Source organism: Sphaeramia orbicularis, chromosome 21, assembly GCF_902148855.1.
Source record: "Sphaeramia orbicularis chromosome 21, fSphaOr1.1, whole genome shotgun sequence".
Classification (NCBI taxonomy): Eukaryota; Metazoa; Chordata; class Actinopteri; order Kurtiformes; family Apogonidae; genus Sphaeramia; species Sphaeramia orbicularis.
In genome coordinates, this window is record NC_043977.1 from 33,244,460 (window position 1) to 33,262,367 (window position 17,908).

Sequence of the window (17,908 nt, forward strand, 5' to 3'; positions counted from 1 at the left end):
CTGCTCCTTAAATAAGAGATTCAACCTTATTCAATGGTTTCTTGCACACAAATAAAAAAGGCAGTGTTATATGTGGATAAATTCTGAAAAGCCCTATGAGTTAATTTGTTTAAACTTTACAGATATCCCAGTAATGAAGGGGTGTGAAGGACAAATAAAAGATTATATAATAAAATAAATAATGGTGGGTTAATCTAAGGCAGGGGGTTAAATGAGGAGTCCGCACTTTGATTTGGCATTTTTCTTATTGGATGTGTAATACGCAATGACACATCTAAGTTTTTCACACATCAGAACATTAATAGAAAGTTAAAAAAAAAAACAAAAAAAACAGAAGAATGGTAAAACAATAGTGAAAATAGCATTACATGCAGTCTGTGTTATATGAGAGTAAAAAGTCTGATGCACCATGTCATACAACGGTGAGTTTATACAGCAGCAACAAAGGTTTACCTCTACCGGAGCTGATGTAATAAAGCAGAAATTAATAAAATGATGCACAAAATGAGTGTAAAAACTCACTCAGACCTGAATATTCTGCATCAAGTTTTCAGGGATGTGCAAACCTGACATCACTATTCATGTTAGAGTATGTCGCTAAAGGTCAAGAAATATTTACATAAGAATATGCCCATTCATTCATTCATTCATTTTCCAAACCACTACTAGTCATTGGTCACTTAAAATTCCATGTGGATGTGAATATGAATATACAAGTTATATAATAGAAAGTCACATAATGAACCTATTTGTATTTATTTCACATCGAATTCCCAGACAACCAGTCCCCTGCTGACACAAAATTATTTGCTTATCAGTTAGTCATGCTGCTGCCACATTTGTTAAATCGGTGATGTCAGCAGGCAAGAAAAAAAACACACTATATCTACTAATACTGAGGAAAATAACCATGCAAACTGCAAAAATACTCTATTCTCATGGGGAGTGAAATAGTGTAATGTCATTTTTCCACAAATGTGAATGTCAAGTATATTTTGTTTGCAAAATTAGCTCAGCAGTTGACGTAACACATGAGTAAATATCAGTCATTTTCATCTTTTCAAAGTAGAAAAATAAGGTTTTTGCATCTTTCTGTTAGGAAACAAGTTTGGGGGCTCAAAAAATAATAATATCCAATCAGAACACTTACATATTCTTCAGATAATTGAGTCTGAAATCAACCATATGGATTTCTGTATATTTGTGATTTCTTAACTGCGCAGTTACCATCATTAGTAAGTCCAATAGAATCACCAGACACTGTCCTCTAATTGGCCAAAGTGAAGACATGATGATATTAAAGGCATAAATAGGAAAATGGTGTGGGCAGCAGGAACTCATTAGCATTTTATGTAAAATATACTGAAACAGTCCACATGGAACAGCACTGAAAATTATACATACAGTGCAATGAATGAACTGTGAAGTATTTGAGCTCAAACCTAACATCTGCAGACATGTAAGACTTACATTAAGTTGTTAAAAAGGGGCATAATAGGTCCACTTTAAGAATTTTAGCAAACTTGTACACACATGAAGCTCTGCAATAGTTCCTCCCCACTTCTATTCATTCAACTTGCTGTGTTCACCACATCACTCCTACTCACCTGCCTCCTACAGATCTGAAAATGATCTCCTCCACCTCTCCAGCCAAGTCCTGTATTAACCACAGGGTCTTCATTCACATGTTCATTGTAGAGCTGTCAAAATTAACGCATTAACGCAGATTAATCCATCATCATGATTAATTTGATTAAAAGTTTTTAATTTTTTTCAAGATCCCGGATACAAGCAGTCGAAATGAGTTTCCTCCATAGGGTGGCTGGGCGCACCCTTAGGGATAGGGTGAGGAGCTCGGTCACCATGGAGAAGCTCGGAGTAGAACCGCTGCTCCTCCACATCGAGAGGGGCCAGCTGAGGTGGCTCGGGCATCTGTTTCGGATGCCTCCTGGACGCCTCCCTGGGGAGGTGTTCCGGGCATGTCCCACCGAGAGGAGACCTCGGGGAAGACCTAGAACACGTTGGAGAGACTATGTCTCTTGGCTGGCCTGTAAACGCCTCGGGGTCCCCCTGGAAGAGCTAGAGGAGATGTCTGGGGAGAGGGAAGTCTGGGCATCCCTGCTTAGACTGTTACCCCAGAGACCCAGCCCCGGATGAAGTGGAAGATAATGGATGGATGGATGGATGGATGAATGGATGGATAAAAATTTTAATGCAATTAATCCATCTGCAGCGCAGAATGACTGAATGTCTCTGGCAATGCATTTCGGGGCAGTTTGTCCAAGTAGAGTTAGCAACACGCATACACAAATGGGCAGTTGATCTGGTAGTGACAGGCAGCAGAACCAACTGATAAAGATGGAAGACGCTAAACAGCACGTTAGCCCTCTGGATGGAAATATGAGGACAAAAAACCCCAAGACCGAACAGTTGTTTCAAGTTGCTTTGTTGAAACTGTTGAAGGTGTTTAATAAACATGTTAAATGCATATATATTGCCTTCATTCTTGAGTCTTTTTGCTCATGCAAAATGAAACACGATTAATATAAATTAAAAATGAATAGTTAATGGTGATTAATCAAAATTAAACCACAGCAACCCTATGATTAATCTGATTAAAAATTTTAACAGTTTGACAGCACTAGTACATTAATGATGTGGGTCTCTGTCTCTGTTGGGGTTTTATAATCTCAGGAACCGTCTGTCAATGATGAACTCAGTGTATGTCATTCTCAATAATTGGTGAATCACATGTTTTTGAACAAAATTAAATAAGCAGCATATGGAAAGATGTGTTTATTTCAAAATACTCCTGTAACACATTTGGGACAAAATAGGCTTAAGTACAGTCAGTTTGAAGCTTGAAAACTGGACACAACAGAGATAGTACATGCTGTTTGTACATGTAGAATTTCTTCAGTAATCAGGTATTGCACGAGCCTCTCATCTACAGGATGCTGTATATTGAACTCTATGCATTATTACTATTATTGTGCATTGTGAGACTGCTTTTCTCTGGGACTTCAGAGCTGATGGTTTGCCAAGGACAAGCGGACAAAATTGGCATTCCACATGAAAAACGTTTCTATGGGGTTTAACTGGAGAATCGTTTTTGTGAACTGTGTGATTCATTCATCACAGGATGGTGGATCGCAAAGCCCTGGGCGACAGGACAAGGTGACTGTCACTGACTCATTATTAGGCTCCTCCTGAGACGAAGGCAGCCCGCCTCAGCGCTGACTCACTCTATAACACACATCCCCCTTCTCAGGGTCCCCAAACGCAAATAAAATCACACTTTCTGCTCCATTTTCAGTGCTCTGCCGTTGTTATTTGTTCTACTTGGTCTGTTTTCTCTAACATCATGCAGTTTTATGTTCACACTGATACAGTGTTATGCTAATTTACACTACAGTTGAAGTTCTCTAATCTTCTAAACACTTTTTTTCAGACAGCTGGAAGTACACAGTCATGAATGTTTGACGCTACAGAGTAACTATACTGTAGAGCACTGTATTTTAGCAAGTAGGTTAAAGTAAGATATGTAAAGCAAATAGAAAGATGCTCAACATTGTGGAGAACATTAAGGGGACTGGAATAAAATATTGACATGCTATGCTAGCAATATTATGTTTCGTGATACTGTTTTAATTCTCACAATGTGTACATTTTCAGTAATAGTTTATAAGTATTGGCTGCCAACATTAGTTTGTTTTGTGTTTATGTCCCTGACAACTATCTTCGGCCACCAGACTAAACTTTTTGGTGGCACCAATAACACCTATACAACCAGTGTCTTATCATAACTTAGAATTACATGGTATTTATTAAAGTCCAACTTGCAGCAAAATATTCTAGTAATTGGGTTTTACAACATATATGTGTGGACATAAATACATGTGGAAGTATTTCTGTTGAACTTTTCAGTTTGCATCAAAAACAGAAAGTTTTATGATGTAGCAGAAGAAATATATCGGTAACAATGTGAATTTTCACCACAGTGAGGTTGAAAATATAAATTCACACAGTGATGATGGATCACAGTCTTGTCATCATGAGCGTGCTGCATCAAAGTGACCCATAGCAGAAAAGATAAAAATAAATTACCAATAAAACAGTTGAGGAAAATGACTACTGTTGCTGTTACTATGTGTTGTTACACTTCTATCACATATTACAGAGCACAAGTAGGAGGTGCTGTGTAATATGTGGGACTGGAGTAGGAGGGATTGCCAATTACAGGCAAAGGTATTACCACCCACCAACAGGGAGAATGTGTAACTCTGTGCTACTGTTTGGTGGAGAATGAACACAGACGGAGGACGGAGCCACAATGGAAAAACAACAGTAAAATAAAACTGAACAGCAGCGAGTGTCTCTGTGTTTAAGTCGTAGCCTCTGTGACAAATGTAGGCAAAACTGGCCTCAGATCACAGCAGACTCCAAGAGAGACAAGTGATATAAAAAAACATAGATTAACTGAGGTATTAAAAGAGTGCTGTAGATGTACAGTCCAAAAAAATGTAAATGAGAGTGGATTTATGACATTCTGAGTTGGTTTTTTGTCTGTTTGTTTGCTGTCAAACACAGTGGAAAGTGAGAACTACCTCCTGTGAGCAAATTTGGCACATTTTGAGACAAAAGGTTTTTCAGGGAAAAGCTGTAATTTGTAACTTAAGAAAAAGATAATACATTCTAGATTCTCCTTTAATCCATTAATCCTGCAAGTTGCACTTTAATACTTACCACCTTATTATTAAACTATTACCATCTTCATTTTATTACTGAACTGTGATGTAAAGTACAAGCTTTCATTTTAATCAGATTCATGCATGTAGTGGTGTTTTCTTTTTAATATTACATTTTCCTGAATTTAAAAAAAAAAAAAAAATCAAAACATATTCAACTGCAATCACTGAATCTTGACACGTATCATATCACCAGATTCTTATTAATGATTGGCTGGGATTACCACACTGGTCCTTTCACAATTATTGTGCTTTTTCCTACTTTCATCCCAGGATTTTTTTTTCTGGGCAAATTATAATTATGGTTCAGTGTGTAATATTTAGTGACAAATACCTGTGCAGTTGCATCCAATTGAATCACCCCCCTCTATGGTGGACATAAAAAAAGCCCTTCTTGGAGTCAGGGGTTTAATAGGTGACACATTATTGGATTCTGTAATGCACCTTTACACTGAAGAAGAAGAAGAAGTCTGTTTTGAGCTAATGTAGAAACATGACAATCTCCTTTTGTGCACAACAGTTATTTTCATGTTACTGTATACTAAAATAACCTAAATGTTACACACTGGACCTCTACTTTGAGTATTTTGCAACAACAGCTTGTGTATTTCCACCTGTGAATACAGTCATTGACCAAAGGATGAGTATAAATGTGTGCATCATTGTGTGCTTCTGACCAGGATGCAGCTTTGTTGCCTTTAAAGGGAATGTTTGAGTTTCACCCTTTTTGATCGGAGCTTCTTCTAACTGCTTTGTCAGCTTTAACTACATGCAGAGATGACTCTGGCACATGAATCACAGAGACCTGGATGAACACATCAGTGGTCAAACCGTGTGCTTATAATAAGTTACATACAACACGTTTTTGATAAACAGTAGTGCTTGGTCAGGATGAGATGCTTCGGAGGGGGCACACGTGGGTGTAAGGCATGACTGGCTGATCCGGACACAAAGAGGAATCTGAACAGGGAAAATGACAGAGGCCCAGCGTCTCTCTGCTGCTTCATGGGTGTTTGATTCCTGGACTGGTTTGTTTTTTTTCTCCACTCCTCTCCTGCTCTCTCTTCACATCTACAACTCTTGTTTGTTCCTTTCTTCTTCTGCTGTTTGGCTGTCTGTCTGTGTGCTTCAGGCCAGCTCATGTACTGTGCTTGCGCATACTGGATCGCAGCATCAGCGTACACTCCTGAGGGACCTCAGGGTTTTCAATCATGCGTTGCCACAACCGCTGTTCCTCCCCATAAGAGTCCATCCAGTCTACTTCATTCCCATAACTTTTGCCTTGAGGGGGGACACAAACACAGAAAGTTATTTTATTATGTTGCTGAAGACAATAATAACTGAGGAGATGAATACTTTATTATCATACAGCTGCAGTTATCATTACTATCATAAATGACCAAATGAGATAAGACACAGTGTGGTAAAAAGTCTAAAAATGATATAAGCTACTGAATTTTGAACATGTACAAACACATAAATCACAAGCAATGCATCACATTAGATTATAATTTTATATATTAATCCTTGAGCTGTAGCTAGTGAAAGTGATGCTAATGTTAAATATAGTGTAGTTTAAGTAATAGACTTGGTATTATGACATTTTGTAGATCTAAAAGCAAATAAAATAAAAATAAGTGAAAAACAAACTGAACAGATTAATTGTATAATAGATGCATCAACAATAATAACTTTCATATACAGGATTTTTAATATAAAATCTTGCTTTGCACAGTAATCAACATGCAGTATGAGAATGCAAAAAGTAAATTCATTCATTTTGTGAACCGCTTAATCCTCCACCCTGGATGAGTCGCCAGCTCATCACAGGGCTGACACATACAGATGAACAAACATTCATATGGATTTAGAGGGACTTTAGATGAACTGGCTTTGGACAGTGGATGGAGGATGGAAACCCATGTGAACTCTGGACAGAAAGGCCGGTGCTGGAATCAAAACTAAGACCTTCTCGCTGTGAATCAACACTGCTAACCACTACACCACCTTGCCACAATGTAAAATATTTCATTTTAAAAATCTGGTGTATATGTGCTTTAGAAAAACAGTAATAATAAAATAAAAAGACATAGCCTCTGACTGATAAAGAAATGAATTATAAATCGTTCTTTCTTTGTGACATTAGAAGAAACTGTAAGACAGTACATTCTTCAGTTTTCAGATATGACTCAGGGCCACAGTGAGAACATAAATAAGCCCTGATTGAATATTAAAGTCTTACATTCTGTTATTTTTACTGATAAAAAAGAGAGCCTTCTAACTCCATCTAAATGCATTTATTTGTCTCATTTATTATTTAACATATAAAGGTCTATTAACATATTAAAGATATATAAGATGAAATCATTATGTACATTTGTGTACGTCCACATTTCCACTTCTAATGTTTTATTGATTCATTTACTGTCATTCTTAAAAGTGGATCCCCACTTGGATGGAAGCCACAACTTAATAGAACTTTTTTGTTTTTTTTATTTTTTATGTTGCCTCAGTTTTACACACACCTGTGCCAGCTCCGAGTCGGACCCCGCCCAGGAAGACGTTGCTGGCCAGGGCCTCTTTGTCCCAGACAGTGAGTTCCAGACAGACGTTGTTCAGGTCTCCTGACTGCAGACCACAGTAGGTGAAGGTGTGGTTCCACTGTGGGTTCACTGTACGTCGCTCCACTGCTGTCTTGTGTTTAGTTGACTTGTTACTGTCAGGAAGCAGGTACCTGAGATAGAGAACAATGTTTAAGTGCAAAGTGCAGATGTGTTTTGTACATTAAATCTCATGCAACAAAGGAGCACCTCACCCCTTTACAAAAGGATCAGAGGTGCCTCCAGATTTGACAGCAGTTAAGTTTTTGGCTCCTTTAACCAGCAGCTCAACCATGCCCCCTTTAGGCAGCGTGAAGCTGCTCGTCTTCTTGCCTTTCAGGAAACTTTTCTTCACTGATGACAAAGAGAGCACATACGGTCAAGGAATAAACATTTACTCAACAGGTTCAGCTTTAAAAGGATTGTGTAATGTGCAACGTGTGTCTCGTCCTGATGTAGTGCATGACAGTATGGGCTCAAGTGGCTTCTACTGCCACTGAACACATTGGTTCACTATACAATCAGGCCCTAAAAATTATGGATTAAAAAACCAACCCAGTATCATCACTGACACATCCTGAAAAAAAAATACTATCTACTACCAGAACTAAATCTTGGCTAAAGAAAAAACAAAACTGTACCCATGTGTAAATAGTGTGTATTATGTGTAGGTGAGTGAATGAATGAATGTTTTATACTATGTAAATACACTGCAGTAATTATGGACAATTTAATTGTGTTTTTATACAGAACAGTGTTTTGTTTTTGTTTTGTTTTTTTTTTACTATATATTGTAATGCACTGTAGTGTTGTAGAAAAGCCCAACCAGGGACAGAAGTTGAAAATTAGCACTAGCTATAAACTCTATATACAATCACATCAGCTTCAAGCCTGTAATTATGTATGACTGCATTGTCCCTGTCAAATAAATAGATAAATAAATAAATAAAAATATGTTTCTCCTAGTTGTTAGGTGTGGGCTGTTGTTTCTCTGTTCTGTTTACACTGTATATTAATCACTTTAATGCCTTCCCATACTCATTAACAGCTACATGTCATCTAATGGTAGTAACACAAAGTAACACAGATGGATATCTGTGTCAGTCTGTGTGCATTATTGCACAACATTGTGTGTCATTATGTGAATAAAAATTCATAGCCTCCAGTCCATTACATATAGGAAAGACTGTTTTGGGTCCCATATTCTTTGTTTGTTAAGGGCTGGGTATATATGTAGATAGATATAGAAAATAGATAGTGGAGTTCTTTTGGTGAGACACTTGACAATATTTAACTACTACAGACTTTTCTGATAGTTCTTACAGGTAGATGTGTCACTCTCTGTTGTACTTTGTTTGTTTTGTTAAGTTACAATAGACGCCTATTTTTTGGAGCAGAAAGTGCAAACTGTAAGCTGTTAAAACTCTAAGCTAGGAGGCCTGTTTTGTTATATTCATGTATGGATTTGTGGATCATCTAATGTCTTTTTGTGTCACCTTTGTTTTCCTTCTTCTGTTGATCTCTTATTTATTGGTTTATTTTTGTCCCATACAACTTTGCTTTCAACCTCATTCCATTTGTTTCTATGTTCCTCTCCTTTACTCTTGAGAGCTGCGGTTGGAACAATCCATATTTCATAACAATGTCAGCTTTATCAGAATTATCAGCTCATTACCATCAATACTAAACTGCCTGCATCCATAACCACCACAATCAACTGGTTTCAGTAAAGAGGAGTTGGGTTAATTTTTCTGTGGAAATCCTTACACTCACTCCTGAATTAGATCATCATAGAACACATGCACTTTAATGTCTCTTTACTTCTTTGCATCATTGTAAACATAGGAAAATTATGTGATTTGATGTCCAAGAACTGACACCATTGGCTCAGAGTGACACACGCGACCAAGGATTAAGCTAATTAACCACATTTTCATCAGTTACAGAGATTAAAATCTTCTGTTGTTTCAGTCATCGGGTGCCAGTTGGTCGTTAATTACATTTTTTTTCCATTTAAATCAGTTCTAAGTCAGCCTGTGCCTTTCTAGTTAAAAAAGAAAATGAAAAATAACTCCAAACCCCAATGCATGTTATGGATCTGCTCCAAAAGGCTCTGATTTTCCACATGCAGCTGTGTTTTAACCTCCTTGGTGGACAAAATAACTCATATTATAGTCATGATTTCTAGCTTATAATTACAAAACTTGGGGGTTATATATATATAATGCAGTTTTTACATATTGCAGTGTTACAGGGGTTATTTGCATTAAAATGTACCTTGTACTTGGTCCAGTGGTAGCATCAGGTTCTTCTCTGCAGGAATGTACTTTAACACCACAGTCAGTTCACCTTTATACTGCATTGTAGTGTCTATACTGCTCTCCACCTACACAAATACAGTCACACACTTGTACAACATATATATAAATAAGATAAGAGTATATGTACACACTGATTCACTTCTGTACCTTCGGCTGCAGAGCGTACCACTCCTCTATTTGGGAATCAAACTCCCAGGAGTCAAAGGTCAGCTCCACTTCACCCAGGAAACTATTGTGTCCAAATCGATCATGATGCCAGACGGACACCTGCAGGGTTCGAGTCTCCAGCTGCGAGTGGCTGATCACATACTATATGATATGCAAAAACAAAAGGTTAATGAGAAATATTCAGTTTCTTGCGCAGCTTGTGCAGATAAGACACTTTATAGAGTGACTGACCCTCAGATTCTCATTAAAAACAGGGTTAATAGTGTTGGCCTTGATGGTCGTCTTCCTCTTGCTCTGCCGTGACATGTCAGGCAGCAGGTACGTCTTCACATAACTGTCATGAAAAAGACAAGGTGACTCAGACTCTGGTGGATGAGGTGGATGACGTTCGTTCTTATTTATAATTTGATTATGTTATAACAGCTTTTCAGTTCAATTCAACTTATTTTGCTCATTTCATCGGAAGCAACTTCATAAACTAATAACCGCTGTAACCCAAATGAGAAAAATATTACATTAATGATAACACAATATAATTCCCAAACTACAGACTGCAATCGCTTCCCATTTTGTTATCTTTCCTCTTCACAGATACATAAAAATCAGCAATATATACTCAAATACATTCATATCAGTCTTTTAACATAACTATTATATTACTATTATATTATAACCAGTTTTGGCAAATTAAAACCTGCCCAGAAAGTGGGTGAATGATACAAAGGAGTTAGATTTGACCACATTTATGCATTTGCTAATGGGTAATTATCACAGTTGTTTCTTAGTACCTGTATATTTGTTTGTTGTATTTATTTATTTGGTTTGCTGTACACAATAGAGGTTGTATTATTTTTTTCTTGTTTTTTTTGGGTGTGAGAGTGAAGTCACAGTCTCTGTTTTTTGAATATACAGATACAGATATAGATAAAGAAGTTAATTGATCCCACAGGGGTAATTCATTAGTATGTCACTTGAATATGTTTATAAATTTAAGAAAATTCACCAATGTGGATTCAGTGTTAAAGTAAACAGCTGAACTGTGGATTCTTTATCATAACATGGATTCTGATATTTTGCATATATTAGAGACTTCAGTATGGAAGTAAATCTGTCTCATCAGATTTTGAATTATAAAAGCCATTGAATTTCTAGCACTGAATTTTTTTTTGCACTGAAATTAAGTAACTGAATTTTTTGTCTGTGAATTCAACTATGTTCATAAATTTAGAATAAAAAAAAATTCAGACGCAAAAATTCAGATGCGAGAAATTCAGATGCAAAAAATTCAGCGGCAAAAAATTCAGATGCAAAAAATTCAGATCACACATCCGTGCTGACTGTCTTCCTGAATTGGCATCACATGACCAACCTAACGTAACTCGATTGGCTGGCTGTCGGTTTGACTTGACATAGAATCGATTGCTTATCCTTGGTGTCCCAGATGTGTGATCTGAATTTTTTGCATCTGAATTTTTTGCATCTGAATTTTTTTTATTCTAAATTTCTGAACATAGTTAAATTGAGAGACTACAAAAATTCAGATACTTAATTTCAGTGCAAAAAAATTCACTGCTAGAAATTCAATGGCTTTTATAATTCAAAATCTGATGAGACAGATTTACTTCCATACTCTAGGCTATTGTTTGTTATTTTTGTTCTTGTATCCTGTCTTACGCGTCCGTGCGTTGCCTCCTCTCATCCCCCGTTGCCAGGTTGTGACACTGTTTCACCACGACGTTGAGAGCACCGGTTTTGTAGCTGTAGCTGATGTTCAGCAGGATCTCCCCGCTAACCCTGGCGTTGCCATAGTCACCAGTCTCGCTGTACATGCTCATCATGCTGTTGATACTACTCTGCAAAGTCAAGAGATACAGGCGGGAGTGAGAGAGGAGAAGGTCAAATGTGGACAAAAGACTTAAGGAAGTGTGAAAAGGATGGAAAGCAATGTGAAAAGAAACCGTGGCAGCCCTTACATGTGTCTGAGAGCAACATTTAGGTGTGTAAGTTGGAATTTATATCTGAGGGTAAAGACAGAGCCTTTTGGTTTTATACAGAGTAACAGCCTTCAAGTCTGCTCAAAAGATGAAAAAGAATTAAAAATAAAACCTCATGGGCAAGTAGCAAAAAGAAAGGTGAGCAAACTATACACCGTGCACAATGGTGTATTTGTAAACTCTATAGATATGTGATAGGAAAATATAAAATGTTTTGGAATAAATTCAAAAGGCAAAGCAGTAAACACGCAGCATAAGGCCAAACAAATGCAAAACAGAAATAACACTAGTCAAAAAAGCAATTGAAAAAATGCAAAAATATAAAACACAATAAAAATGCAATGATACATCACAAAATAAAAGTAAAAAACCATAACGGATAAAATGATAAGAGAAAATAGGAGGAGAGCAAGATATATCAGATCTACCTCACTAAAAAGATGATCAACTGGAATATTTCACATGCTCATCCCTGGGTTAATGAGTTAAAAATCTGCTTTTATATGTGGTGGAAGGAAAATTATTACCTCGGTGTCTCATGAATGTAAGTAGAGTAGAACCCTATGTATAATTGAAACATAAGACATCACTATGTATGGAGTTGTGTTCAGGGATAAGCCCCTGGGCTATAGAGACTGCAACGTTTAATGTCACTGTGAATGAATGTAAAACTGAAAGTGAGTCTATGCTGTGTACAAGTGAGTCCTTCATGTACATTATGTAGATGTTTTTCTTGTGAATCAAGGAAGACGATTATGTTTCACACCAAGCTGTAAAAGGTGCTGTTTATTAAAATGTTGAGACAAGACACAGTATGGTAAAAAGTGTTGTTGTATTTTGTGTTGAGGACAATGTGTACATGACATGAAAATAAAACAACTGATCAGTGCAATTGAAGACAAATGAAAATTTCCAGAAAAATGAACAAATGATTGACAAAAGAAACAAGCAAGCATAAGTGCTACATAGAGAGATATAAAATTTATTAATACTATTATTTGTGTCTCTTTCAGTATTCTGTTTTGTCATTTTGTTGTAAGAAAATAGTGATTTATGTTAGACTTTAATGCAGCAATATCCACATTTTAAGGTCTAAATGTTGCCCCCTCACATCGTGCACATGCAAAAGTAATTAGACACTGAAAACCTGTACAACCACAGCTGGTAATTACGTCTGGAAAATTTCCTAGGAAGCAGGCAAACATGAATGTAGCAGAACTGGACAGCATATAATTGGGACAATCCACTGATAATTATTTTGCTGTTCAGGCTGCACAGAAATCAGGATGTGAAAATTCAGTGGTACTTTGCTTCTTCTACTGGAAAGTGGACTTCCTGGAATGAGCCAGTGTTTAATGTGAGGAACTTAATGGAAAATGATGTGGCTACTATTACATTTAATTCACATACAACATTCGTTTAGCTTTGATTTATGCATAAAATGTTTATGTGCTTGTGGTTGCTCCGGCTGTTTTCTGAAATAATGGTTTAAAACAAACGCATGCACAAATGTGTAAGAGGAGTCTTACAGTCTCAGCATCCGAGTCAGGGACATTGAGGTACCCCCATCGTCTCTCTGAGGCAGGAGTGGAAGACTAACAGCCGAACAGTTTAAAACATGGAGGTAAACGGTAGGAAGGAAAAGGAGAAAAGAGAATGGAAACAGCTGAGCGCTTTGATGTGTTACTGGCTGAGGCAAAACCCGAGCGCAGACCCCCGGCCCCTGAGGAGAAGCTGCCAAAACCCCGTCTTCAGCAGCTCAGCCAGAAACCACATTACACACTGTTACCATGGTGATTATCTGATTAAACCACAGACTTCACTACTCATCTGGAAACGCCTGTGAAATCAGCACGGACACACTGGACACACACTTAGTTTACTGTAGTTTACTCTGTCCATTATATGTAATTATGTATGCAGTATTTTGAAATCATTTAGGATTTATTTCACACATTCAACCACAATAACTGTGTTCTTCGTCTTATCTGCATAGGAGAACCCTTTTATAGAAGTTCCACCTTAAATACTTTCAAAAACTTCTGCCTACAACCCAACATAAAGTGTTCCACCTCACACACAATACCTAAAGCTCAACATAAAGGGTCATACCTAGGACCCAACAAAAACAATCATACTTGTAACCGGGTTCCACCTAGCACCAAATACCTACAATCAAATATAAAGGTTAATATCTAGAACCTAAAAAAGCTGAAAGTAAATTAGTATACTTACAATCCAAGATAAAAGGTTCCACCAAGAACCAAATACTTAAAATCCAACATGTAAAATGACATCTAGAACCCAAAGTAAAGCGTTCCACCTAACACGCAATACCTAAAACCCAACATAAAGGGTTCCACCTCAAACCAAATACCTGCAATCCAACATAAAGGTTAATATCTAGAACCTAAAAAAGTTGAAAGTAAATCATTATACTTATAACCCAACATAACCAAATACTTAGAATCCAACATATAAACTGATATCTAGAACCCAAAGTAAAGTGTTCCACCTAACACCCAATGCCTAGAACCCAACATAAATCATCATACTTACAACCCAACATAAAGGGTTCCACCTAGCACCAAATACATACAATCCAACAAAAAGGTTAATATCTAGAACCTAAAAAAGCTGAAAGTAAATTATTATACTTATAACCCCACATAAAAGGTTCCACCTAAAACCAAATACTTAGAATCCAACATATAAAGTGATATCTAGAACCCAAAATAAAGTGTTCCACCTACCACCCAATACCTAGAACCCAACATAAAGGGTTCCTCCTTGAACCAGATACCTAGAATCCAACATAAAAGGTCACATCTAGAACCCGATACCTATATGTAACTCAACAGATGGAATCATACATAGAACCTACACAGGGTCATACTAACTAGAACCCACGAGTCACACGTTGAACCCAACATAAAGGATTATATCTAGAACCCAATACCTGCATCCTACAGCAAAAGGATCATGTCTAGGACCTAACATAAAGGGTTACAATCCAGAATCAGTGCTTATAACCCAACAGAGGGAATCATACTTAGAACCCAGCATATAGGGTCATACCTTTAACCTAGAACCTAGAACCCAACTAGGCACCAATAACTACAACCCAACTTAGAGGGTCACACCACAAGCTGAAGATAAAGTGTTATACTTAGAATCCAACATCAAGCGCTCTACCTACTCAAACACTAAAAGTCCAACCATGAAGGATTACATCTAGAACCGAATACCTACAACCCCATATGTGGGATCACATCTAGAGGCCAAAATAAATTCCCCACATCCCACCCGCGACACAGCATTAACAGTGGAATATTTGAGTGTGATGATCTGAACATCAAGAATTATTTAACCTACAGTATAAGACCCAACTTCAACTAGAAACCAAAAGCATCTACTGATCTAAACTGTTTAATACCTATTGATCCATTAATCTTATCAATACATATAAATAATTGGTGTCAAATGCAGTTTGTCATGTTTTCATGGTCATCAGATATGACCCATTTGGATGTTCAGAGGCTCCATAGTGACTGGAAACACCGTCATCTTTAACAACATTGATTCACCAGTAAAAACTCATGGAGTTGGCTCAATGACTGTGGATGGACACACTTTGGTTTATGTTCAGTTAACGATAGATTTACTGAAAAAGTCACTTTTTATCCAATTTTTCTGTTTTGACTATATAACCTTTAAATTTAGTTTAAAGAGTTTTCATGAACATTTAAGTTAATATAAGAAATAATATATAGGAAAATACATCATTTACAGTGAAAAATGCAAAATACAGTGGATAACATTATAATAAATTGTGATAAATTGCTTAAGAAAGGTTAAATAGAGAGAAAAATTCATTTGGGAACTGACACAAAAGTAGCATTGGGTCTTCATGGGTTAAGAACTGTCAGTTCTTGGGATAAAATGTTACTGGAACCCTCAGTCTTACAAGTAACCCCTTTCCTAAACAGTGTTTAGAAGTAATGATATGAAATGAAGGTAGAAGTCAGCCTTTTAGGAGGAACCCTTGTTTTTAAGAGTGTACTCTTCCCAGAGTCACTGTAAAATAAATATTTGTTTATAAATTATCTTTGTGAGACTGGATATAATAGGACTGACTATTATATAAATGCCCTCTTACTACTTCAGCCGGCCTTCATTATCCACCGGTGAACTGAATCATGTTCCAGTGGGCAGAGCAGAATAGAGCTCGGTTCAATGACAAACTCGACTCTGCATAATGTCTCTCAACGCCTCCTTCCACTCTCATTCAAGCTGCCGACAGCAGTTCAGCGACGGTGGTTAGTCATTTATGAGATAACACGATAAATGGACGGGCGGGATGTTTGTGGAGCTTGTTTACTGATACTTTACTCAAATTAGAGAAATCACCAAATAGTGCAAGTAGGAAAACTGGATTTACTGCCAGACTAAGTTTATGTGAAAATTATGAGGAAGTAAAAATAACCAAGTGAAATTTTACACAAGTCAAAAATGTTTCAAGTCTAAATGTGGAAAAGAATAGGTCACCTGAAAAATAAAACAGCACACTGAACATTTTAATGCATCAAATTTGCATAATTCAGATTAGTTATAAAGCAAACTCATTTGTTATGCAGATATGGTTTTGTTTTGTGTTAGGGTTTTAAGTTATTAGTCAAAGATTTTAGCCCCATCTCTAATACACTCATTTACATTTCAATTTCAGGTAACTGATGTTCTCTAAACTACAATTTTATTACAATGTTACATTCATCTTTGGTGTGCCTTTTATTCTAAATGAGCCACAGGAGATTACATTTTTTTCCTGTAAAATATGAAGTAGATTTAATAAAAACTAGCAATGGGGAAATGAATGAATTATCCACAGAATGTAGCATATAACATCTCAAAAGTGATGTATTTAGAAGCTGTATTTTTAGAGGGACAGTGTAAACACAACACTGATGTTTTATTGTTATGAACTGCTGGAGTTTCACTTAATATATTATTCAGCAGGAGCAGCTTTATTTTTCATTTGGATTCATGTCTGGCAGCTTAATACAGTACATTGTAGAGCTTTAAATATAATTTGATTTCTATGAGCACTGTAGAGAAAAAATTACTTTCTTCGGTTTTTAGGTGGAGGCAGAAATCTAAGAGACAGATACTGCAAAACCCAGGAAAATGAAAAGAAAAAGAAATGACTTGATGCTGAATTAACCCTTTAAAAAAATGACAAGATACACCAAAATATAATGATATAGGATACTGCAGAGATACATAATGATTCATTTTGTACTGTACTCCTGCAATGCTATAACTTATTTTGTTGTATGACTAAACTTTTACTTGACTCAGATTTTATGCATATGGTGCCGTTATATTCAAACTATGACAGTTTTCCTAAAGTTAGTAAAGATGCAACAATATCAGCCGTTGGTCAACATTGGCCATGCTGACTGACATCAACTATTGTTAATAAGATGACAATCACTGATGGTAGCAGCTGATGTTTATCTACTGTGTTGTGTTCAGGTGATAAAGGTTGGTTCATACATTTTATGAGTGATTTTTTTCTCATTCAACAAGAGCAATGAAAGGCTGAAAAACCTGAAAACTGTTCAGCTGTTTTTATAATGAAGAGTTCTTTGTTTCACTGGTACATGAGGGGGAGGAAATACAGCAACAAAGAAAAAACACATCTGTATCATCATCAGATATTTGCCAAAAGGTTATTAGGTATTATCCCAGAATTCTACAATCTTATATTTTTAACAGTTATTGCATTGATTTGGAAGTCATGTGATACATATTATATCAACAGATTCAGTCTGATTACAAGCCTATGACATACTGGTGTGTTATACTATGAAGCATTTTTCTCACAGAATATAATCCTTTCATGCACAAATAATCTTAAAACAAAGTGAGATTAGATTACAAATTGGTTTAACCTCCTAAAACCCAGGAAATGTCAGCAAAGTACAAGCTTTTTTTGTTTTTTATTGAGTAAGTGCCTATATTGGAAACATCATGATGCAACAGTTTTTTCAGATGCAGTTTTAAAAATTTTTATG

General features: G+C 36.6%; 1 protein-coding gene across 1 annotated transcript in view; it reads right to left on the reverse strand.

Annotated features, from left to right (window-relative positions):
- Window positions 1-2,781: 2,781 nt before the first annotated feature.
- sytl5 (synaptotagmin-like 5) overlaps window positions 2,782-17,908 on the reverse strand; it is an 81,168-nt gene continuing 66,041 nt past the window's right edge. The window contains exons 11-18 of the mRNA XM_030124436.1: window positions 13,361-13,426; window positions 11,512-11,690; window positions 10,069-10,171; window positions 9,817-9,978; window positions 9,626-9,734; window positions 7,564-7,702; window positions 7,274-7,482; window positions 2,782-6,029 (exon numbers count right to left, since the gene is read on the reverse strand). Coding sequence (XP_029980296.1) covers window positions 5,887-6,029; window positions 7,274-7,482; window positions 7,564-7,702; window positions 9,626-9,734; window positions 9,817-9,978; window positions 10,069-10,171; window positions 11,512-11,690; window positions 13,361-13,426 — 1,110 coding nt within the window. The 3' untranslated portion in view covers window positions 2,782-5,886. The remainder of the gene's footprint in view (window positions 6,030-7,273; window positions 7,483-7,563; window positions 7,703-9,625; window positions 9,735-9,816; window positions 9,979-10,068; window positions 10,172-11,511; window positions 11,691-13,360; window positions 13,427-17,908) is intronic.